At 49.7% G+C, this 18,572-nt stretch overlaps 1 protein-coding gene across 2 annotated transcripts in view; it reads left to right on the forward strand.

Moving 5' to 3' along the window:
• Nucleotides 1–13,770: 13,770 nt before the first annotated feature.
• Nucleotides 13,771–18,572, forward strand: part of KDM4A (lysine demethylase 4A) — a 74,951-nt gene continuing 70,149 nt past the window's right edge. Inside the window, exons 1-6 of one of the 2 annotated variants that reach the window (XM_075320477.1) lie at nt 13,771–14,015; nt 16,171–16,347; nt 16,785–16,960; nt 17,468–17,582; nt 17,701–17,894; nt 17,991–18,040. In XM_075320477.1, the coding sequence (XP_075176592.1) occupies nt 16,210–16,347; nt 16,785–16,960; nt 17,468–17,582; nt 17,701–17,894; nt 17,991–18,040 (673 nt within the window). In that variant the 5' untranslated portion in view covers nt 13,771–14,015; nt 16,171–16,209. Of the gene's footprint in view, nt 14,016–14,239; nt 14,409–16,170; nt 16,348–16,784; nt 16,961–17,467; nt 17,583–17,700; nt 17,895–17,990; nt 18,041–18,572 lie in introns of those variants that run through there. The other variant, XM_075320478.1, reaches the window with a different exon arrangement.

An 18,572-nucleotide genomic window follows, 5' to 3' on the forward strand; every position in this document is an offset into this window, starting at 1 on the left:
GCGCCTGCCGCTGTGACACCCCACGAGCCTCCAACAGTATCGCCGACCCCCCCAAACACTGACCCTCTTGAGTCGTGACACCCCCTTCTCTCCTGCCTCCTGGGACCTTCTGAGCCGCTTCACCACCACCGCTTTCCCCCTGGTGAGTACGGCTCTCACAAAATTATATTCTAAAATATGTGACGTTCATGGCTCTATCAGCCAAAAAGGTTCCCGACCCCTGCACTAGGTAGTAATTGATGCCCCCAAAAATTACCTTTGACATGGAAGCAAGATCAAGCAACTCAACAAGCCCATAAAGAGGAACGGAGAGCAGAACAATTTTGGCAAGGCCGCTTTCACACTGCGTTTTGTCCCCCGTTCAGTGGTCTTGGGTCGAACTCCCCACAAAACGGTATTAGGACATATTCTATGCCGAAGCCATTGACTATAATGGTGCAATGGAGTCACAGTGTGCTCTGTCGTGCATAATTTTTGGGCGTATACAGCTACTGGAGGCGGTCACCCAGATGTAGAAGAATGTGGCCGAGGGGACCAAAAATTATCATTTTGATGTTTGGAATTTTGTTTTTGTCACACAGTTTACCGATCAGATTAATTGATTTTATATTTTGATACATTAGGTATTTCTGAAAGCAGCGATACCAAACATGTGTATTATTTTAATTGTTTTATTTTCAGTGGGGTAAAAAGGGGGGGTGGATTTGAACTTTTACGTTTTTTTTATTTTTTCAAAACTTTTTTTTTACATTTTGTATTGATTGTAATAGTCTCCCTAGGAAACTTTATGACTGTAGCGTGTTTGCATCTCCTGATCGGAGCGATGCTGTAGACGTTTGTCATGGCAGTGTCAGGGGTCATCATTTGACCTCGCTCTACCATAACACATTGATGCCCACTAATTGCGTCACGGAGCCGCCGATAGCAGCGGGGAACGGCGCGATCCCCGCCGCAGCCCTTTAAATCGCGTTGTAAGGCTCTGTGCCCACGTAGCAAATTTTCATGCAGTTACGCTGCGTTCTGCACTGTCGCATAACTGCATGCATCCTGAGTCCCCTGCACAATATATGAAGATTGTGCCTAATCCATGTCCATGTGGCGTATTAGACGCAGCGCTTCGGCTACTACCGAAGCGCTGCGTTCAAAGAAGTGACATGTCACTTCTTTCATGCGCTTTGCATGCAGCCCCCGCTCTGTCTATGGGAGGGGCTGCATTCAGGGCGCATGAAATCGGCTTTTCAGTACGCACTGTTTCTGTAGCGATTTGAAGCGCACGTGTGCCGTTCAAATCGCTGCAGAAATTTCTGCAGGGACAGAACGCAACGTGGGCACATAGCCTTAGTGTTTGACATCGCAATCTAAAAGGTTAGCAGGCGGGTGTGGATCCACCCACGCCTATTGGCCGCACATATCTGCTGATCAGATCAACATGTGCGGGAAGTACAGCGGAGGTAGACACCAGAGCCCCGGTAACTGGAGGAAGGCGACCAAGGACATACCAATACATCTTTGGTCATTAAGAAGTTAAAGGGACTCTGGAAGCACAGAATAACTATTCAATGTACCGGGGGGCTTGGTGCTTCGTAACACCTCCAACCTGCTTTGATTCCCATCTATCTCCTCCCTTCTCTCACTGGAACAAGCCAGAGCTGTCAATCAAAGAAGAGGGGGTTGGAGATTGAGGGAAAACATGCAAGTGGGAAGGTTCACCGAAATGTCTGGCCACACCGTGATGCAGAGGGCACCCGTAGTTGGGATTGAACAGTCATTCTGTGCAGAGTTCCTTAAGGAATCCTGGAGGTGATGATCCGATCCAGAGAGCCCTGACAACAACGACATCATCATCATGTCTGCCTGGAATTACATGAAGAGTCAGAAGGATTTGCACAACCTCAAACACAGATCTTTGCTTCCTTCTCAGAGAAGTTTGGAACAACTTCTCTGCTGCTTTCTTTCAAAAACTGTGTACAAGGATTAACTAGGAGAGTGGATGCTATTTTGCAAGAAAAGGGCAGTCACCAAATGAAGAGGTGACTTTGGGTACCGTCTCACTAAACGACGTACCAGCGATTCAGACCACGATACGACCTGGTCAGGATTGCTGGTACGTCACTACAGGGTCGCTGGTGAGATGTCCCACAGTGAGACCTTACCAACGACGCAGCAACGATATGGCGGTCACTGGCACCCCGTCACATAGCACGATTCAAATCTTGATTAGTAACATAGGCGTGCATCTACATTGCCTTTTCCGCGACCCCTCTGCTCCGATTGGTGGTGGTAACTGCGTTGTGACTGGGCGGCCTTGCCTTTAGAGAAGGCAACATAATAGCGCTTCCATCCTTCTCCATCCTTGTCCATCCTACAGTCCCGATGCAGAATGGACCGTATTACGATCTGCGGTTACACGCGGGCCGGGACAAGTGAATTCAGCACTCTGAAATGTACTGCGATCTACAAGCCAAAACAGAGGATGGAAGCGGCCAATCCAAACGCAGTTGCCATCACCAATCGGAACAGAGAGGGCGCGGAAAACAACGAAGATGCACGCCTACGTGAGTCGCGAACAAGGTCGTTGGGTAAGGTGTCAAACACAGCGATGCGTGCTGCCCTGCGGGAGCCCGACGACCAAAAGATGAACCAGAACAGTTTGTAACGATCATTGATTTCACAGCAAGGGCCAGGTCGCTGCTTAGTGTCACACACACACAGAGATTGCTGATTAGGTCACTGGTACGTCACAAAACCTGGGACTCGGCAGCGATCGCTATGTGAGAAGTACCCCTTAGATTTCTCTTTTGTTTATTCACTTTGCATTTTGTTAATGTATAAAAAATAAACTATTTAACACTTCTTATATTCTTAAGCTGGTGTCACACTAAGCGACAACGACGTCGCTGTTACGTCACCATTTTCGGTGACGTAACAGCGACCTTGTAAGTCGCTGTTATGATCGCTGCTTAGCTGTCAAACACAGCAGAAGCAGCGATCATAACGTCGCTGTGCTACATGTACAGAGAGCAGGGAGCCGCGCTTAGCGCTGGCTCCTTGCTCTCCTAGGTACAGTACACATCGGGTTAATTAACCCGATGTGTGCTGCAGCTACATGTCACAGTGCAGAGAGCAAGGAGCCGCGCGCACTGCTTAGCGCTGGCTCCTTGCTCTCCTTGCTACAGTATACATCGGGTTAATTACCCGATGCGTACTGCAGCCACATGTCACAGAGCAGGAGCCGGCACTGGCAGCAAGAGCGGAGGCTGGTAACCAGCGTAAACATCGGGTAACTAGGGAAAGGTCTTCCCTTGGTTACCCGATGTTTACGCTGGTTACAGCTTACCGCAGCTGCCAGTGCCGGCTCCTGATCGCTTCATTTCGTCGCTCTCTCGCTGTCACACACAGCGATGTGTGTGTCACAGCGGGAGAGTGACGACCAAAAAATGAAGCTGGACATTCAGCAACGACCGGCGACCTCACAGCAGGGGCCAGGTCGTTGCTGGATGTCACACACAGCGACAGCGACGGGACGTCGCTGCAACGTCACAGAAAATGGTGACGTAGCAGCGACGTCGTTGTCGTCGTCGTTATGTGTGACACCAGCTTTACTTTGCAGCATATTTGTCACAACTGCCTTTCTTTTGCATAGTGCTGTGCTTCTTTAGAAAGATTAATCATTTAAAGTCCTGGGTATGACTGCATATCTGAAAAGAATGGGCTTCATTTGTATGTAGAATTCAGAGTGTTTACATCAATTCTCACTCCAAAAAAAGTCTACAAACAGGTTTATCTGTTTAAGATGTTAAATAGGAGAACATCTGTGCTCTGCAGATACAATGAGTGACACAACCACCTGATAGAAAGGGGCAGCACTATTTTATTTTGTGTATTGTTGGAGCTGGAAAATCCAACTTGAATATCCAGAATTCCTTTATCAGAATGGCCAGACTGTCTCCGGGCACTGGGAGAACAGATAGCTGCAGCCACAATCAGCATAAAAGACCACAGAGTGTCTTTAACATTGTATGTTTCTTGGGCAAGATAGAAGAGGCCAAGTTTTTTTTGTATCATCTCTAACAAGCCTGAAATGTATTTAATAGCCATTCCTTAAGATGTGCATGAGAAATGATAATTTTTAAGATGTCTAATGGGCGTTCAGAACCATAAATGAATGGGGCCCAATTGCAAAGATTTGTGATATGCTGTATCTTGATATAAAGTAATTACAATAAAAACAAAAATTTCCAAAATGCTCCCAATACAATGCCTCGATAAGAAGACTGGTAACATATACATTTTAATACCGATATGTACTTAGTTAAAACTACCTACATCAAAAATTAGGAAAAAAGATCTTCGCAATGGTATTGAGCCCATTGAGTGGGGAAATTGCTTTTAAGCATTAGGCTATGTGCGCACGTTGCGTAAATACATGCAGTTACGCTGCACTTTGTAGCGCAGCGTAACTGCATGCGTCCTGCGTCCCCTGCACACAGTCTATGGAGATTGTGCAGGGGCTGTGCGCACGTGGCGTCTTAGAGCGCAGCACTTTGGCTGCTGCCCGAAGCGCTGCGTTCTAAGAAGTGACATGTCACTTCTTCCGTGCGCTTTGCCGGCAGCTCCTGCTCTGTCTATGGCAGGAGCTGCAGGCAGAGCGCATGGAATCGGCTTTTTTTTTTTCTCTACGGACATTTTCTGCAGCGATTTGAAGCGCACGTGTGCTCTTCAGATCGCTGCAGGGCTAGTACGCAACGTGCGCACATAGCCTTACACACAAATCCAACACGTGTTACGCATTACACACTCATTGGTATTTGACCCCTTCAAGATTTTGCCTTTCCGGTCCCCCCACTATGTTGGAGGGATTGCGGTCATATTGGGAATCTATAGCACTTATTTAGGGAATGTAGCACGATTAATAACCTGCGGAGACCCTTACCTACGATGTTACTGGCCATAGGATTATTCTTCACACTCGTTAGGCACTCAGTAGGTGAAGAACACCAATTTATCACGTCACCTATTTTCAATCACCACAAATATCATTTTACGTCTACTTTTTGGAGTACGACTGAATTAACTATTGAAAAAATAGTAACTCGTAATATAATTTTATATATATATATATATATATATATATATATATATATATATATATATATATATATATATATATATATATATATATATATATATATATATATATATATATATATATATATATATATATATATATGAACACAACCATGCATTGAGAAATAGAAACCATAATCAATTATTAATGAAATTGGTTGTACCGGAATAGGAAATGCTCAACCTCTTTATCCTTAAAGGGAATTGGTCACTAGATTTTTCCCACCTAATCTGAGAGCAGCATAATGCAGGGGCAGAGATCCTTAGGCTGGTTTCACATCAGCGTTTTTCTGCCGCACTGCCGGATCCGGCACAAGGGCAGTACAGTACAATACAGTTCAGTTCACAGACAGTGCGGCAAGCCCCGGTCACATGCTGTCACATGCTCCGGTCACATGACCGCATGTGCCCGATGCTTGCCAGTGAACTGTATTGTACTGTACTGCCCTTGTGCCGGATCTGACAGTGCGGCAGAAAAACGCTGATGTGAAACCAGCCTTATTCCAGCAAGGTGTCACTTACTGAGCTGCTTAGGGGCACTTTGCACACTACGACATCGCAGGTGCGATGTCGGAGGGGTCATGTCGAAAGTGATGCACATCCGGCGTCGCATTCGACATCGTAGTGTGTAAATCCTAGATGATACGATTAACAAGCGCAAAATTGTCGTAATCGTATCATCGGTGTAGTGTCTGGGAATTCCATAATTACGCAACTGTGACAGGTACGATGTAGTTCCTCGTTCCTGCGGCAGCACACATCGCTGTGTGTGAAGTCGCAGGAGCGAGGAACATCTCCTAACTGTGTCCTGCGGCTCACGCCGGCTATGCGAAATGACAGGAGGTGGGCGGGATGTTTACGTCCCGCTCATCACCCCCCTCCGCTTCTATTGGCCACCTGCCGTGTGACGTCGCTATGACGCCGCACGACCCGCCCCCTTAATAAGGAGGCGGGTCGCCGGCCAGATCGACGTCGCAAGGCAGGTGAGTCCATGTGAAGCTGCCGTAGCGATAATGTTCGCTACGGCTGCTATCACAAGATATCGCTGCTGCGACGGGGGCGGGGACTATCGTGCTCGGCATCGCAAGCATCGGCTTGCGATGTCGTTGTGTGCAAAGTGCCACTTAGTGTCGTCTTGATAAGCTCCTGCTGATTAAACAGTGATTTTATCATTACTGGACTACTTGGCGTGCTGCAGATAGTCCAGCATAGTCATGAGCTCTGTGTCACTGCTAAAAAACATTGATTTTATCAAAATGTCAGCAAACAGCTCAGTAAGGCTGGACTCACACGAACGCATGAAAAAACTGTCCCGTTCTCATCCAGAAGAGTAGGGAGGATTTTTTTCTCCCTTGTCATCTGTGTGCTGTCCATGTGCAATCCGTTTTTTACTCAGCAGCCATTAGTGATTTACAGTCAGTTTATTGAGTCTGGTACGATTTCGGCAGCAAATTGCAACATGTTGCGAATTTTCTCTCATCCATATTCTGGATGATAAAAAAAAGCTGACCAACTGCTCCGCCTCATTGACTAACATTGGTCTGAGTGCACGGCACAGTGGCTCAGTGGTTAGCACTGCAGTCTTGCAGCGCTGGGGTCCTGGGTTAAAATCCAAGGAGTTTGTATGTTCTCCCTGTGTTTGCGTGGGTTTCCTCCAACACTCCAAAAAACATACAGATAGGGACTTTAGATTGTGAGCCCCAATGGGGACAGTGTTCCTGATGTATGTAAAGCGCTATGGAATATGTTAGCGCTATATAAAAATAAAGATTTGATTTTTGATTCTTTTTTTTTTAATGAGAGATTTTCTCACATTGCACTCGTCTGATTCATACGCTTGTGTAGGCGCTCCCTAAGAAACACATCGCTGGAATCAGCATCTGACTACTTTTGCGCAGATGAGGTAGCAAAAACCTGGTGACAGATTCCCTTTAATTGCTAAGTTAGCTAATCCTGTAAACTTCATCTTTCCCAAGCTTCTATTCTAGCTTTAAATGAGAATTTAGTCCTTTCTTCTTTGTCCCTCTCCCCTCCCCTTTCCCTTCTCTTTTGTTTTTAGTAAAATAATTTGGTTATTTTGTTATAACTTTATACTAATATGAAAAACCTATTAAACCCTACTATACTAAGGCTACGCTCAATTCCCTCAATGAGTTTTTGACACTGTGCATGTTCTGAGTCAAAAACACAGTGTCTTAGGGGTACTTCACACACAGCGAGATCGCTACTGAGATCGCTGCTGAGTCACGTTTTTTGTGACCTCATTAGCGATCTCGCTGCGTGTGACACTGAGCAGTGATCTGGCCCCTGCTGTGAGATCGCTGCTCGTTACACACAGCCCTGGTTCGTTTTTTTATTGTTGCTCTCCCGCTGATAAGCACACATCGCTGTGTGTGACAGCGAGAGCGCAACAACCCTGAATGTGCAGGGAGCAGGAGCCGGCGTCTGACAGCCTGCGGTAAGCTGTAACCAAGGTAAACATCGGGTAACCAAAGGTGGTTACCCGATATTTACCTTCGTTACCAGCCTCCGCAGATCTCACGCTGCCAGTGCCGGCTCCTGCTCCCTGCACACGCTAAGTTAAGCGGTGTGAGATGGTAACTAAGGTAAACATCGGGTAACCATACCCGATGTTTACCTTAGTTACCAGTGTCCGCAGCTTCCAGACGCCGGCTCCGTGCAAGCGCAGCGTCGCTTGCACGTCGCTGCTGGCTGGGGGCTGGTCACTGGTGAGATCTGCCTGTTTGACAGCTCACCAGCGACCATGTAGCGATGCAGCAGCGATCCTGACCAGGTCAGATCGCTGGTTGGATCGCTGCTGCATCGCTAAAGTGTGAAGGTACCCTTACAGTTACAGTAAAGTGGATGGCTTTATAGAACTCTCCTGCCCACAGCGCTTCTTTTTTACTCCGTGTAAACGGATCTGCGGAGCCTTTTTCCAATCTGCAGCATATCAATTTCTCTTGCCGCTACGCTCAGTTTTAGGCTGGATTCACATGATCATAATGCATCGGATGCGATATGCTACATATAATAATATGCTGTGCTGAAAGCTTGAGCCAAGTGTCATGCGACTGTGACCCGATCCTGCAGCTGCGGAGGAGAGGGTGGGATTAATCTCCACCATTGTCAGCTGACGCAATTATTGCACTGCACTCGAATATCATCTGAGTGCAGTCCGATGTGTCACTCGCACCCATAGACTTTTGTGCATGTGGGTGACACAGCTCTCACAGCATGCTGCGACTTTTCGCTCACTGAGAATCTGGATGAGAAAAAAAAGCTGTCATCTGCTCTCCCTCACTGAATCACATTGGTCCGAGTGCAATGAGTTTCTCATATTGCACTCGTCTGATTCATGCGCTCGTGTGAGCGTACCCTTGTGTGCAGATTTTCCCCTTAGGCTAGGTTCACATTTCCATTGTTTTAAATCCGTCAAACGTTGTTTTTTAGGGTGCTTTCACACTTGCGTTGTTTTCCTTCCGTTACAATCCGCCCTTTTGGAACACAGCGGAATCCGTTAATGGATTCCGCTGTTTCCCATAGACTTGTATGGATGACGGATTGTACCAAAAGGACCTGCGTTTCTTCCGCTGGGCGACGCTCCGTTGCTTCCGCCCAGCGGGAGGAACGCAGCATGTAACGTTGTTTTGAGCAGCGGAATCCTCTGGATTTCACTGCGCATGCTCTTTTTTTTTTTTTTAAATCACAAACTTTATTTTGGCTCGCGGTGGCCGAACGTTCAGCTGAGCGCCCGCCCGCCGGCAAGTGACAGCGCTCAGCTGAGCGCCCGCCCGCCGGCATGCCCGGGCTCCGGCAAGTGACAGCGCTCAGCTGATCACCCGGCGGCCGGCTGCAGGGAGCGATCAGCTGATCACCCGGCGGCCGGCTGCAGGGAGCGATCAGCTGATCACCCGGCGGCCGGCTGCAGGGAGCGATCAGCTGATCACCCGGCGGCCGGCTGCAGGGAGCGATCAGCTGATCGTTCACAATAGTCTGCCGCCGGTAAAACTGTAAAAAAAAAAAAAAAATCAAAACGGATTCCCTTGTTTTGCAGCATCCGTTGTACCACTATATGCAACACATCCGTTGCATCCGTCACACAACGCAATGCAACGGATGCCGTTCAACGCAAGTGTGAAACTAGGAATCCTGTGAAAAAACTGATCCGCCGCGTCCGTTACATCCGCTATGCATCCGTTTTTTGACGGATCAGTCATGATCAGTTTGTGTTTGGGACAGCCCAGTAGGTGTGCCAAACATGCTGGGCATGCTGAGTAGAGCAAGACGGAATCCAGCGCTGGATTCCGTTGTAAGACGGATTACGACGGAATCCAGCACCATAGACATCCATTACAAGCTTGACAAATGGCGACGGATTCCTGAGCGACGCGTTAATTTTGACGGCCAGAAAAACATTACATTCCGCGTTGTTCCCACCCGGCGGTCAGTCAAAAAATTACTTGATAGCGGCGCAGCGGATGCAACGCAAGGTAATCAGTCGCAATCTGCCACTAATACAAGTCTATGGGACCCAATGGAATCCGCTAAACAGATGCCGTTGTTTACCAGAGCCACGGATTGTGACTGATACATTTTAACGGAAATGTGAACCTAGCCTAAGACTTGTATTAACTACACGCGCACTGTGCATGACCGGAACCGCAGGAGTCTTCTGAGCATGCGCAGTGCACGTCAGAAGCCGACTAGCAAACACCAGGATGAGGCGGCGGCGATATTGGTAAGCGCGCACGCGAGATTCTGAAGGAACAGACGTGATGTCGCTCATGTAAATCCATGGTATCACGCCCACAGGGGTGTGATACCATGGAAAGCATACAAACGTCCACAGGGCGATGTGACGCCCATAGGGCTAGAGACCTATGCTATTTACATAGGGAATATGTAAGTAATAAAACGTATTTTATTACTTTCATATTACACAATATTACAAGAAGGGGATGGGTAGGAAGGGGTTAATAGCTCACACAGGCTGCTGCTTGTGGGTCAGAACGCTTTTTTGACCTGAAAGGTTCCCTTTAAATCCATTTATTTTTTTACTTTTTCCCCCAAGTATACACCATAATGTCTCATGAGCCGTGATGAGTTTGTTTCTCCTGGCTCAAAGTAAAGTTTAATCAAAATTAGCGATAGTGTTAAGTAAACAATGGCGGCCAATTCAATGTCTCCTCAGCTGTTTTCTACATTTGCAACTGTGTATTTTTTCATTAACTTATATAAACCTTAGAGCCTCACACATGAATCCAGCTTTTTTTGTTCAGAGTAGTCACTATTTCTTCAGACATAAAAACTTTTCCCTCTAAATAATTTGATCAAATTGCCCTTTTATCCAAAACAGTGTTTTATGGTGTCACAACCGTCGTCTTACATTGGTGGCACAGCACCTTGTATTATTCATGCTTGCAAGGTGGAGACAAAGTTAAACTTTGGGATTCTGAGAAATTACATTTTGGTAGTAAAGCAAATAAAAAAAATAAAAAAAGATGCAGCCAAGAGATCAGGTTTTTGCTGCAGAAAAAAAAAAAAGCAACATGTGCACACAGCCTAATGCTGCTACCCGCTGTCTCAGCATCTCTTCTGTACAAGTGCGCATGAGCGCAATGGTGGCCTCTGTGTGGATGATATAGGACGTGTCATGGACACGGAGCAGGGAAGGAGGACGGCGATGGCAGGAAGCAAGGTGGCCCCGGATTGAGACCAGTGACGTCCACTGGACCAGACCCCCCCCCCCAGGCGAGTATAATAAAAAGGCGTTTTTTTTACGTTCTACAGAGCAGCCTGGGCTCTTATATACAGCTTTCTTGAACAATGTATATAAGGGCTGGTGGTGGCTGCAGCTTATAGGGGACAAATCTGGTGACCAGTTCCCTTTAAAGGGACTCACAGAATAACTGTTCAAACCAAGTGCGGTCGCTCGGGGCATCATGTCGTGGCCAGTCACTTAACAGCTACCAGTAGTAACCTACAGTCAGTCAGTGTAATGTTTACCTGCCATCTTTTGCAGATTAGCCACAGACATGTTCACAGCAACTCAAAGCCCCTCCCCTAGTGCACAAGTTCCACCCCAACTATTAAGCTCCACCCCTTTCAGAGGCTGGTGGGGGGGCACAACTCTCCCTTTATCCACCAAAATGAACAGGACAGCAGACAAGCGGCTGAGGAGCTTCCTTCCTCTACAGCAGTCTCCAATCACACAGATGTGACTGATCAGAGCTTCTCAGTAACCAATCACAGCTCTGCGTCACAAGGGAGGGCGCTCATTGGTTAATGCAGTCTCCTGTCACACAGCCTCTGCCACTGAAAGGCGCCTACGATAAACAATCAGCGCTCTCCTCTGCAGGTGATTGGTACTGATGAGTGTTATTGTTGTCATGGCGACAGCACTGCAGCCAATCAGTGAGAGCAGCAGTTTTGGGGCATAACATCTACACAGACGCTGCAGCCAATCAGTGAGCTCAGCAGCTCTAGAGCGTAGCATCTACACAGGCGCTGCAGCCAATCCATGAGATCAGCAGCTCTAGGGCGTAGCATCTACACAGGCGCTGCAGCCAACCCATGAGCTCAGGAGCTCTAGGGCGTAGCATCTACACAGGCGCTGCAGCCAGTGAGCTCAGCAGCTCTAGGGTGTAGCATCTACACAGGCGCTGCAGCCAATCCATGAGATCAGCAGCTCTAGGGCGTAGCATCCACACAGGCGCTGCAGCCAGTGAGCTCAGCAGCTCTAGGGTGTAGCATCTACACAGGCGCTGCAGCCAGTGAGCTCAGCAGCTCTAGGGTGTAGCATCTACACAGGCGCTGCAGCCAGTGAGCTCAGCAGCTCTAGGGTGTAGCATCTACACAGGCGCTGCAGCCAGTGAGCTCAGCAGCTCTAGGGTGTAGCATCTACACAGGCGCTGCCGCCAATCAATGAGCTCAGCAGCTCTACAGCATACCATCTACACAGGCGCTGCAGCCAGGGAGCTCAGCAGCTCTAGGGCGTAGCATCTACACAGGCGCTGCAGCCAGTGAGCTCAGCAGCTCTAGGGCGTAGCATCTACACAGGCGCTGCAGCCAGTGAGCTCAGCAGCTCTAGGGCGTAGCATCTACACAGGCGCTGCAGCCAGGGAGCTCAGCAGCTCTAGGGCGTAGCATCTACACAGGCGCTGCAGCCAGGGAGCTCAGCAGCTCTAGGGTGTAGCATCTACACAGGCGCTGCAGCCAGTGAGCTCAGCAGCTCTAGGGTGTAGCATCTACACAGGCGCTGCAACCAGTGAGCTCAGCAGCTCTAGGGCGTAGCATCTACACAGGCGCTGCAGCCAATGAGCTCAGCAGCTCTAGGGTGTAGCATCTACACAGGCGCTGCAGCCAGTGAGCTCAGCAGCTCTAGGGTGTAGCATCTACACAGGCGCTGCAGCCAGTGAGCTCAGCAGCTCTAGGGTGTAGCATCTACACAGGCGCTGCAGCCAGGGAGCTCAGCAGCTCTAGGGTGTAGCATCTACACAGGCGCTGCAGCCAGGGAGCTCAGCAGCTCTAGGGTGTAGCATCTACACAGGCGCTGCAGCCAGGGAGCTCAGCAGCTCTAGGGTGTAGCATCTACACAGGCGCTGCAGCCAGTGAGCTCAGCAGCTCTAAGGTGTAGCATCTACACAGGCGCTGCAGCCAGTGAGCTCAGCAGCTCTAAGGTGTAGCATCTACACAGGCGCTGCAGCCAGGGAGCTCAGCAGCTCTAGGGTGTAGCATCTACACAGGCGCTGCAGCCAGGGAGCTCAGCAGCTCTAGGGTGTAGCATCTACACAGGCGCTGCAGCCAGGGAGCTCAGCAGCTCTAGGGTGTAGCATCTACACAGGCGCTGCAGCCAGGGAGCTCAGCAGCTCTAGGGTGTAGCATCTACACAGGCGCTGCAGCCAGGGAGCTCAGCAGCTCTAGGGTGTAGCATCTACACAGGCGCTGCAGCCAGGGAGCTCAGCAGCTCTAGGGTGTAGCATCTACACAGGCGCTGCAGCCAGGGAGCTCAGCAGCTCTACAGCATACCATCTACATAGGTGCTGAGCTCAGTGATTGGCTGCAGCGCTGTGGACGTGGACCTGGGGAGGGAGAGTAAAGCACAGCTTGCTTTTTAGTACGAGTAAATTAGGTGGCGGGGTCACCCGTTCACCGGCCTCTTCCCGCCATATAAACCTTCATCAGGGACAGGTCACCGTTATTAATACTCTGACCACGCCCACTTTTACCTCAGATATTTCACCAATTGTTAAATGGTGAATAAACCCGCAAAATATGAGCAGCGCCACAGACAGAACTGACGCCCGGTACATAACGAGCTACTACGGGCCTGACCCGCCCTACACGGCGCCCCGCACCGCCGCCGCTCACTGTTTCGCCTCACGCCGCCTCCGTCCATTGTGTTACAACCGAGTAAATACAGACACAATAACAGCCGCAGACCGCTCGCCACAGCCTGTCCTGACCACACCCACCGAGTCTGATTGGAACGCAGGAACACTCACTCCGCCTGTGATTGGATAACCTGATATAACAGTTTGTGCGTCACAGCCAATCAGCAGCCCCCTCCCCTCAGCAGGGCGGATGATGCACTAGAAGAGGCCTTGTACATTCAGTCATTGGCTGCCTGGCTTAGGCTTTGCTTCGAGAGTACAGCGCAGGCGCATTGGAGAGAAAACGAAAGACGACGGAGGAGCAGCTCCGGCTTGATTCCGTCGTTATTTGTGAGAAACACCGAGAGCGCAGCGGCCGCTGGCCGGTATCAGACCGGGGGGTCACACCGGGGGCTCCCCTGCTCTCTCGGCTGCTCCGTTGGGGTCTTGGAGGGGAAGAAAAAAATAATCTCTACTCTGGATCTAGACTCATCCGGCGGCCGCCGCCCACAGGTCAGTGCCCGCGCTTCTGCCGCGCTCCCCTCACTCCTTGTATCGCAAATCACAGGGCGAGCGTCCCTGTATTGCCCGAGAGATTGACCCTCGTCTCAGCCAATGAGCGAGCTGCGCACGTTTCCCTATTTTCGGTTTCCGGTCCACATCTTATTAGCCAATTACATTCTAGAGAAAATGTTTAGAGCCCGCCTCATCTCGACGTCACTTCCGGAATGTGATGTCGATCACAGTTCTAGACTCCTCGGGAGTGGCTGGAGCGGTGTCTTCATCCGAGATGTAGTCCCCAAACTAGGACTGTATTAACGTGCCGGTGCTGGGCGTGCGCTGCGGGGGCTCGTCTGAGCGGTGCTCTGTGAGGGAGGGCCTGCTCTGCCCTGGGCGTGCTCTGAGGTAGGAGGGTCTGGGCTGCGCGGGGCGTGCACTGTGAAGGGGGTGGATTATTGCTTCGTGGGGTGCGCACTTGGAAGGAGGGGGTGGGCACTGCTGCGTGGGACGTGCGCTGTTGGGGGTGGGCACTGCTGCGTGGGGCGTGTGCTGTTGGGGGTGGGCACTGCTGCGTGGGGCGTGCGCTGTTGGGGGTGGGCACTGCTGCGTGGGGCGTGCGCTGTTGGGGGTGGGCACTGCTGCGTGGGGCGTGCGCTGTTGGGGGTGGGCACTGCTGCGTGGGACGTGCGCTGTTGGGGGTGGGCACTGCTGCGTGGGGCGTGCGCTGTTGGGGGTGGGCACTGCTGCGTGGGGCGTGCGCTGTTGGGGGTGGGCACTGCTGCGTGGGGCGTGCGCTGTTGGGGGTGGGCACTGCTGCGTGGGGCGTGCGCTGTTGGGGGTGGGCACTGCTGCGTGGGGCGTGCGCTGTTGGGGGTGGGCACTGCTGCGTGGGGCGTGCGCTGGGGGGGGTGGGACGTGCGCTGGGGGGGTAGGGGTGGGGCGTGCGCTGAGGGGGGGAGTAGGGGTGGGCACGGGCGTGCGCTGGGGGGGTAGGGGTGGGCACTGCTGCGTGGGGCGTGCGCTGGGGGGGGTAGGGGTGGGCACTGCTGCGTGGGACGTGCGCTGGGGGGGTAGGGGTGGGGAGTGCGCTGAGGGGGGGAGTAGGGGTGGGCACTGCTGTGTGGGGCGTGCGCTGAGGGGGGGGTAGGGGTGGGCACTGCTGTGTTGGTCCAACTGCCTGGGGCATGCGCTTTTGAGGGAGGGCTCATCTGTGTGTACTTGGGTTGAGTGGTGGGCTCTGCTGCGAGGGGCATGCACTGTCGCAGGGTTCGGCATGCACTGTTGCGCGGGGCATTCGCTGTGGTGGGCACTGCTACGTCGATCCGACTGCCTGGTGTGCGCGCTTTTGATGAAGGGCTCAACTGCGTGCTCTTGGGATGGGTGGTGTTCTTGGCTGTGAGGGGCATGCACTGTCGGCAGGGGGGTGCGAGGCGTGAGCGGTTGGCGTGCTGTGGGGGGGGCGTGAGCTCAACTGCGCAGGGCGTTTGCGGTGGTGGGGACATGCGATTTGAGGCAGGAAGTGAGCTTGGCGTGGTGGGCTTGACTGTGAGGGGTGGGGGTGCTGCATGGGGTATGCACTGTCGGGGGGGGTCATGCTCGGTTGCATGGGGGAGGGGGCCTTGGCTGCGCGAAGTGTACAACGTCGGGGGGGGGGGGGGGGGGGGGGCGGCGGCGCTCGGCTATCATCGATCTGATGCTTTTTGTTTGGACAGTTCGCAAAATAATTTTATGCATCATGGGAATAAAGTATATAATTAAAAGAGATTTAAAAAAAATTGTGTAGTCTCACTTTTTTTTATTTTTATATACTTAAACTATATATTTTCTAATGATGCCAAAAGCGGAGTTATTTTACATTTTGCCAATTGTCTTTTTTCCATATATTTTGAGTACTCTTTGATTTTAAACATTTATTCATATTAGTACTTAAGATGTGCTGTTATAATTTATTCTTGGGTATACATAACTTGTGAATGTGATGACATATACACTAAAATATTTCAGTTAATGTGCAGTAGTATCACAGCAGTGATGTAAGTGGTGAACCAGCTCTTCATTATTATAGGTTGTCATCTGCAGTGTGTGTGTGTGTGTGTGTGTGTGTGTGGTGTTTTTTTTTTTTTTTTCCCTTTTTTCACTAATTGTTTTGTTTGCTCCTCAACCGTAGGACACTACAAAAGCCTACCGGGCATAATTCACCATCAAGATGGCAGGGGAATACGACAGCCCGAACCCCAGCTCTAGAATCATGACCTTCTACCCAACAATAGAGGAATTCCGCGACTTCAGACGGTACATAGCGTATATTGAATCCCAAGGGGCCCACCGTGCAGGTCTGGCCAAGGTAAGAGTGCCGCAGTAGTCTAGTAAATCATCCCGGACTTGTCAAATTTGCTGCTCTGTATAGGCATAACATGTCCTGCAACATCGCACCTGCGATGTCGTAGTGTGCAAAGTGCCCCTAAATGTGTTCTAATGGAAATAAGCTGCAGGGTGAAGTGTAGGGAGCAGATCAGCAGCCTAATGCTATGTTCACACAGTGCATCTTTGTGTTTTTTGAGGTCACAAAGATGCACCAAAATGCATGCATGTCCTTCCCCAGCAAAGTCTGAGATTTCTATGTTGCTGTCGACACTAAACACACACTAAAGTCATGAAGACTAACCTGGAAAGTAAACATTCCCCTGAGTTGGTGACTTCTGTATGCCGGCTGTCTGCTTAATCTATACAGTATACCAGGAGTATATTGACAGCTGCAGTCACTTGTAACATCTATTTTAGGTGGTTCCTCCTAAGGAGTGGAAGCCTCGGGTTTGCTACGATGACCTTGATGACCTGGTGATCCCGGCTCCCATTCAGCAAGTGGTCACTGGACAGTCGGGCCTCTTCACACAATACAACATACAGAAGAAACCCATGACTGTGAAAGATTTCCGGAGGATCGCAAACAGCGACAAGTAAGTGGCCGACAGCAGCCGTATACATGAGAAAATGTCTTTATATGTTACTGACCCGGAGTTACAACCTGCATTATATTTTCAAGATGCATTTAGTGGCCTACAGACTAACTCAGGAGCTGTAGTGTATTATACTCCGGAGCTGCACTCGTTGTTCTGCTGGTGCAGTCACTGTGTACATACATTACTTATCCTGTTCTGATCCTGAGTTACCTCCTGTATTATACTCCAGAGCTGCACTCACTATTCTACTGGTGCAGTCACTGTATAAATAAATTACACTACTGATCCTGAGTTACATCCTGTATTATACTCCAGAGCTGCACTCACTTTGGTTAGCACAGTTTTATATACTTTTTACCCTGGAGTGTGTTTGTTGTGTGGGGGTTTTTTTTTTGTTTTTTTTTTTTTTTTTTTTTTTTTACTCTTTCTTGCCTCAGGTTTTCCAAATCTATTTCTGTATCTCTCTCGGGGTCTGGATACTTATTTTCTTGCTTGTTTCTGCAGATATTGTACCCCTCGTTATACTGATTTTGAAGATCTGGAGCGCAAATATTGGAAGAACTTGACTTTCAATGCACCGATTTATGGGGCGGATGTGAATGGATCCCTGTATGACAAGGTAATGGGAGAGACGCTGTGATGGGACAATATTGTTATAAAGGAGTCCCATTTCCTAGGAGGAATGGTTCAGATTGGCTTTGTAGACTTCTCCATTAATGCTGGTTTTGTGCACACAGCACGTGACTGAGTGGAATATCGGCCACCTGAACACTATACTGGATGTGGTGGAGAGGGAGAGCGGCATCACCATTGAAGGTGTAAACACTCCGTATTTGTATTTTGGGATGTGGAAAACTTCATTTGCATGGCACACAGAGGACATGGACCTATACAGCATCAATTACCTGCACTTCGGGGAGCCAAAGTCATGGTGAGTGTTGTGATCACTGCTGCCCTGTGTGTGTGTGTGTGTGTGTGTGTGTGTGTGTGTGTGTGTATTTACACATGATCCATTATCTCTTCCCAGGTACACCATTCCACCAGAACATGGTAAACGGCTGGAGCGGCTGGCCAAAGGTACAGGAAAAATCTGCTATTTTAAGGGTTGATAATCTCCTCCGATTAGATCACTATGCTGGATTTAAGGTCCAGTCACACATAACGAGATTGTTACTACGGCAGTTTCCGAATCGTTGGTGAGATTGTTGGTGAGATGTCACACAGTCATTTTCCCAACGACTTTAGTAGCGATGCAGCGACCTGTATAACTATCTCATTGGTCGCTGGGACCCTGTCACACAGCAGCTATGTAACGATTCCGACCTTGAATTGGGGCGTAGTGTTTGATGCTGTAAGCCATGTAGGCGTGCATATGCGTCGCCTTTTCTTTATCGTTCCTTTATGGGAGACCCAGACCATGGGGTGTATAGCTAGCGACCTCCGGAGGACACACAAAGCACTACACTCAAACGTGTAGCTCCTCCCTCCGGGCTATATACACCCCCTGGATGACAATCTACCCAGTTCAACGCTTTGTGTTTCAGGAGGATACACACACTTTTATTTCCTCATATTTTTTTTCAATTTTATTTTAATTTTTTAAAGATTT

This window comes from Anomaloglossus baeobatrachus, chromosome 8 (genome assembly GCF_048569485.1).
Source record: "Anomaloglossus baeobatrachus isolate aAnoBae1 chromosome 8, aAnoBae1.hap1, whole genome shotgun sequence".
Taxonomy (NCBI): domain Eukaryota; kingdom Metazoa; phylum Chordata; class Amphibia; order Anura; family Aromobatidae; genus Anomaloglossus; species Anomaloglossus baeobatrachus.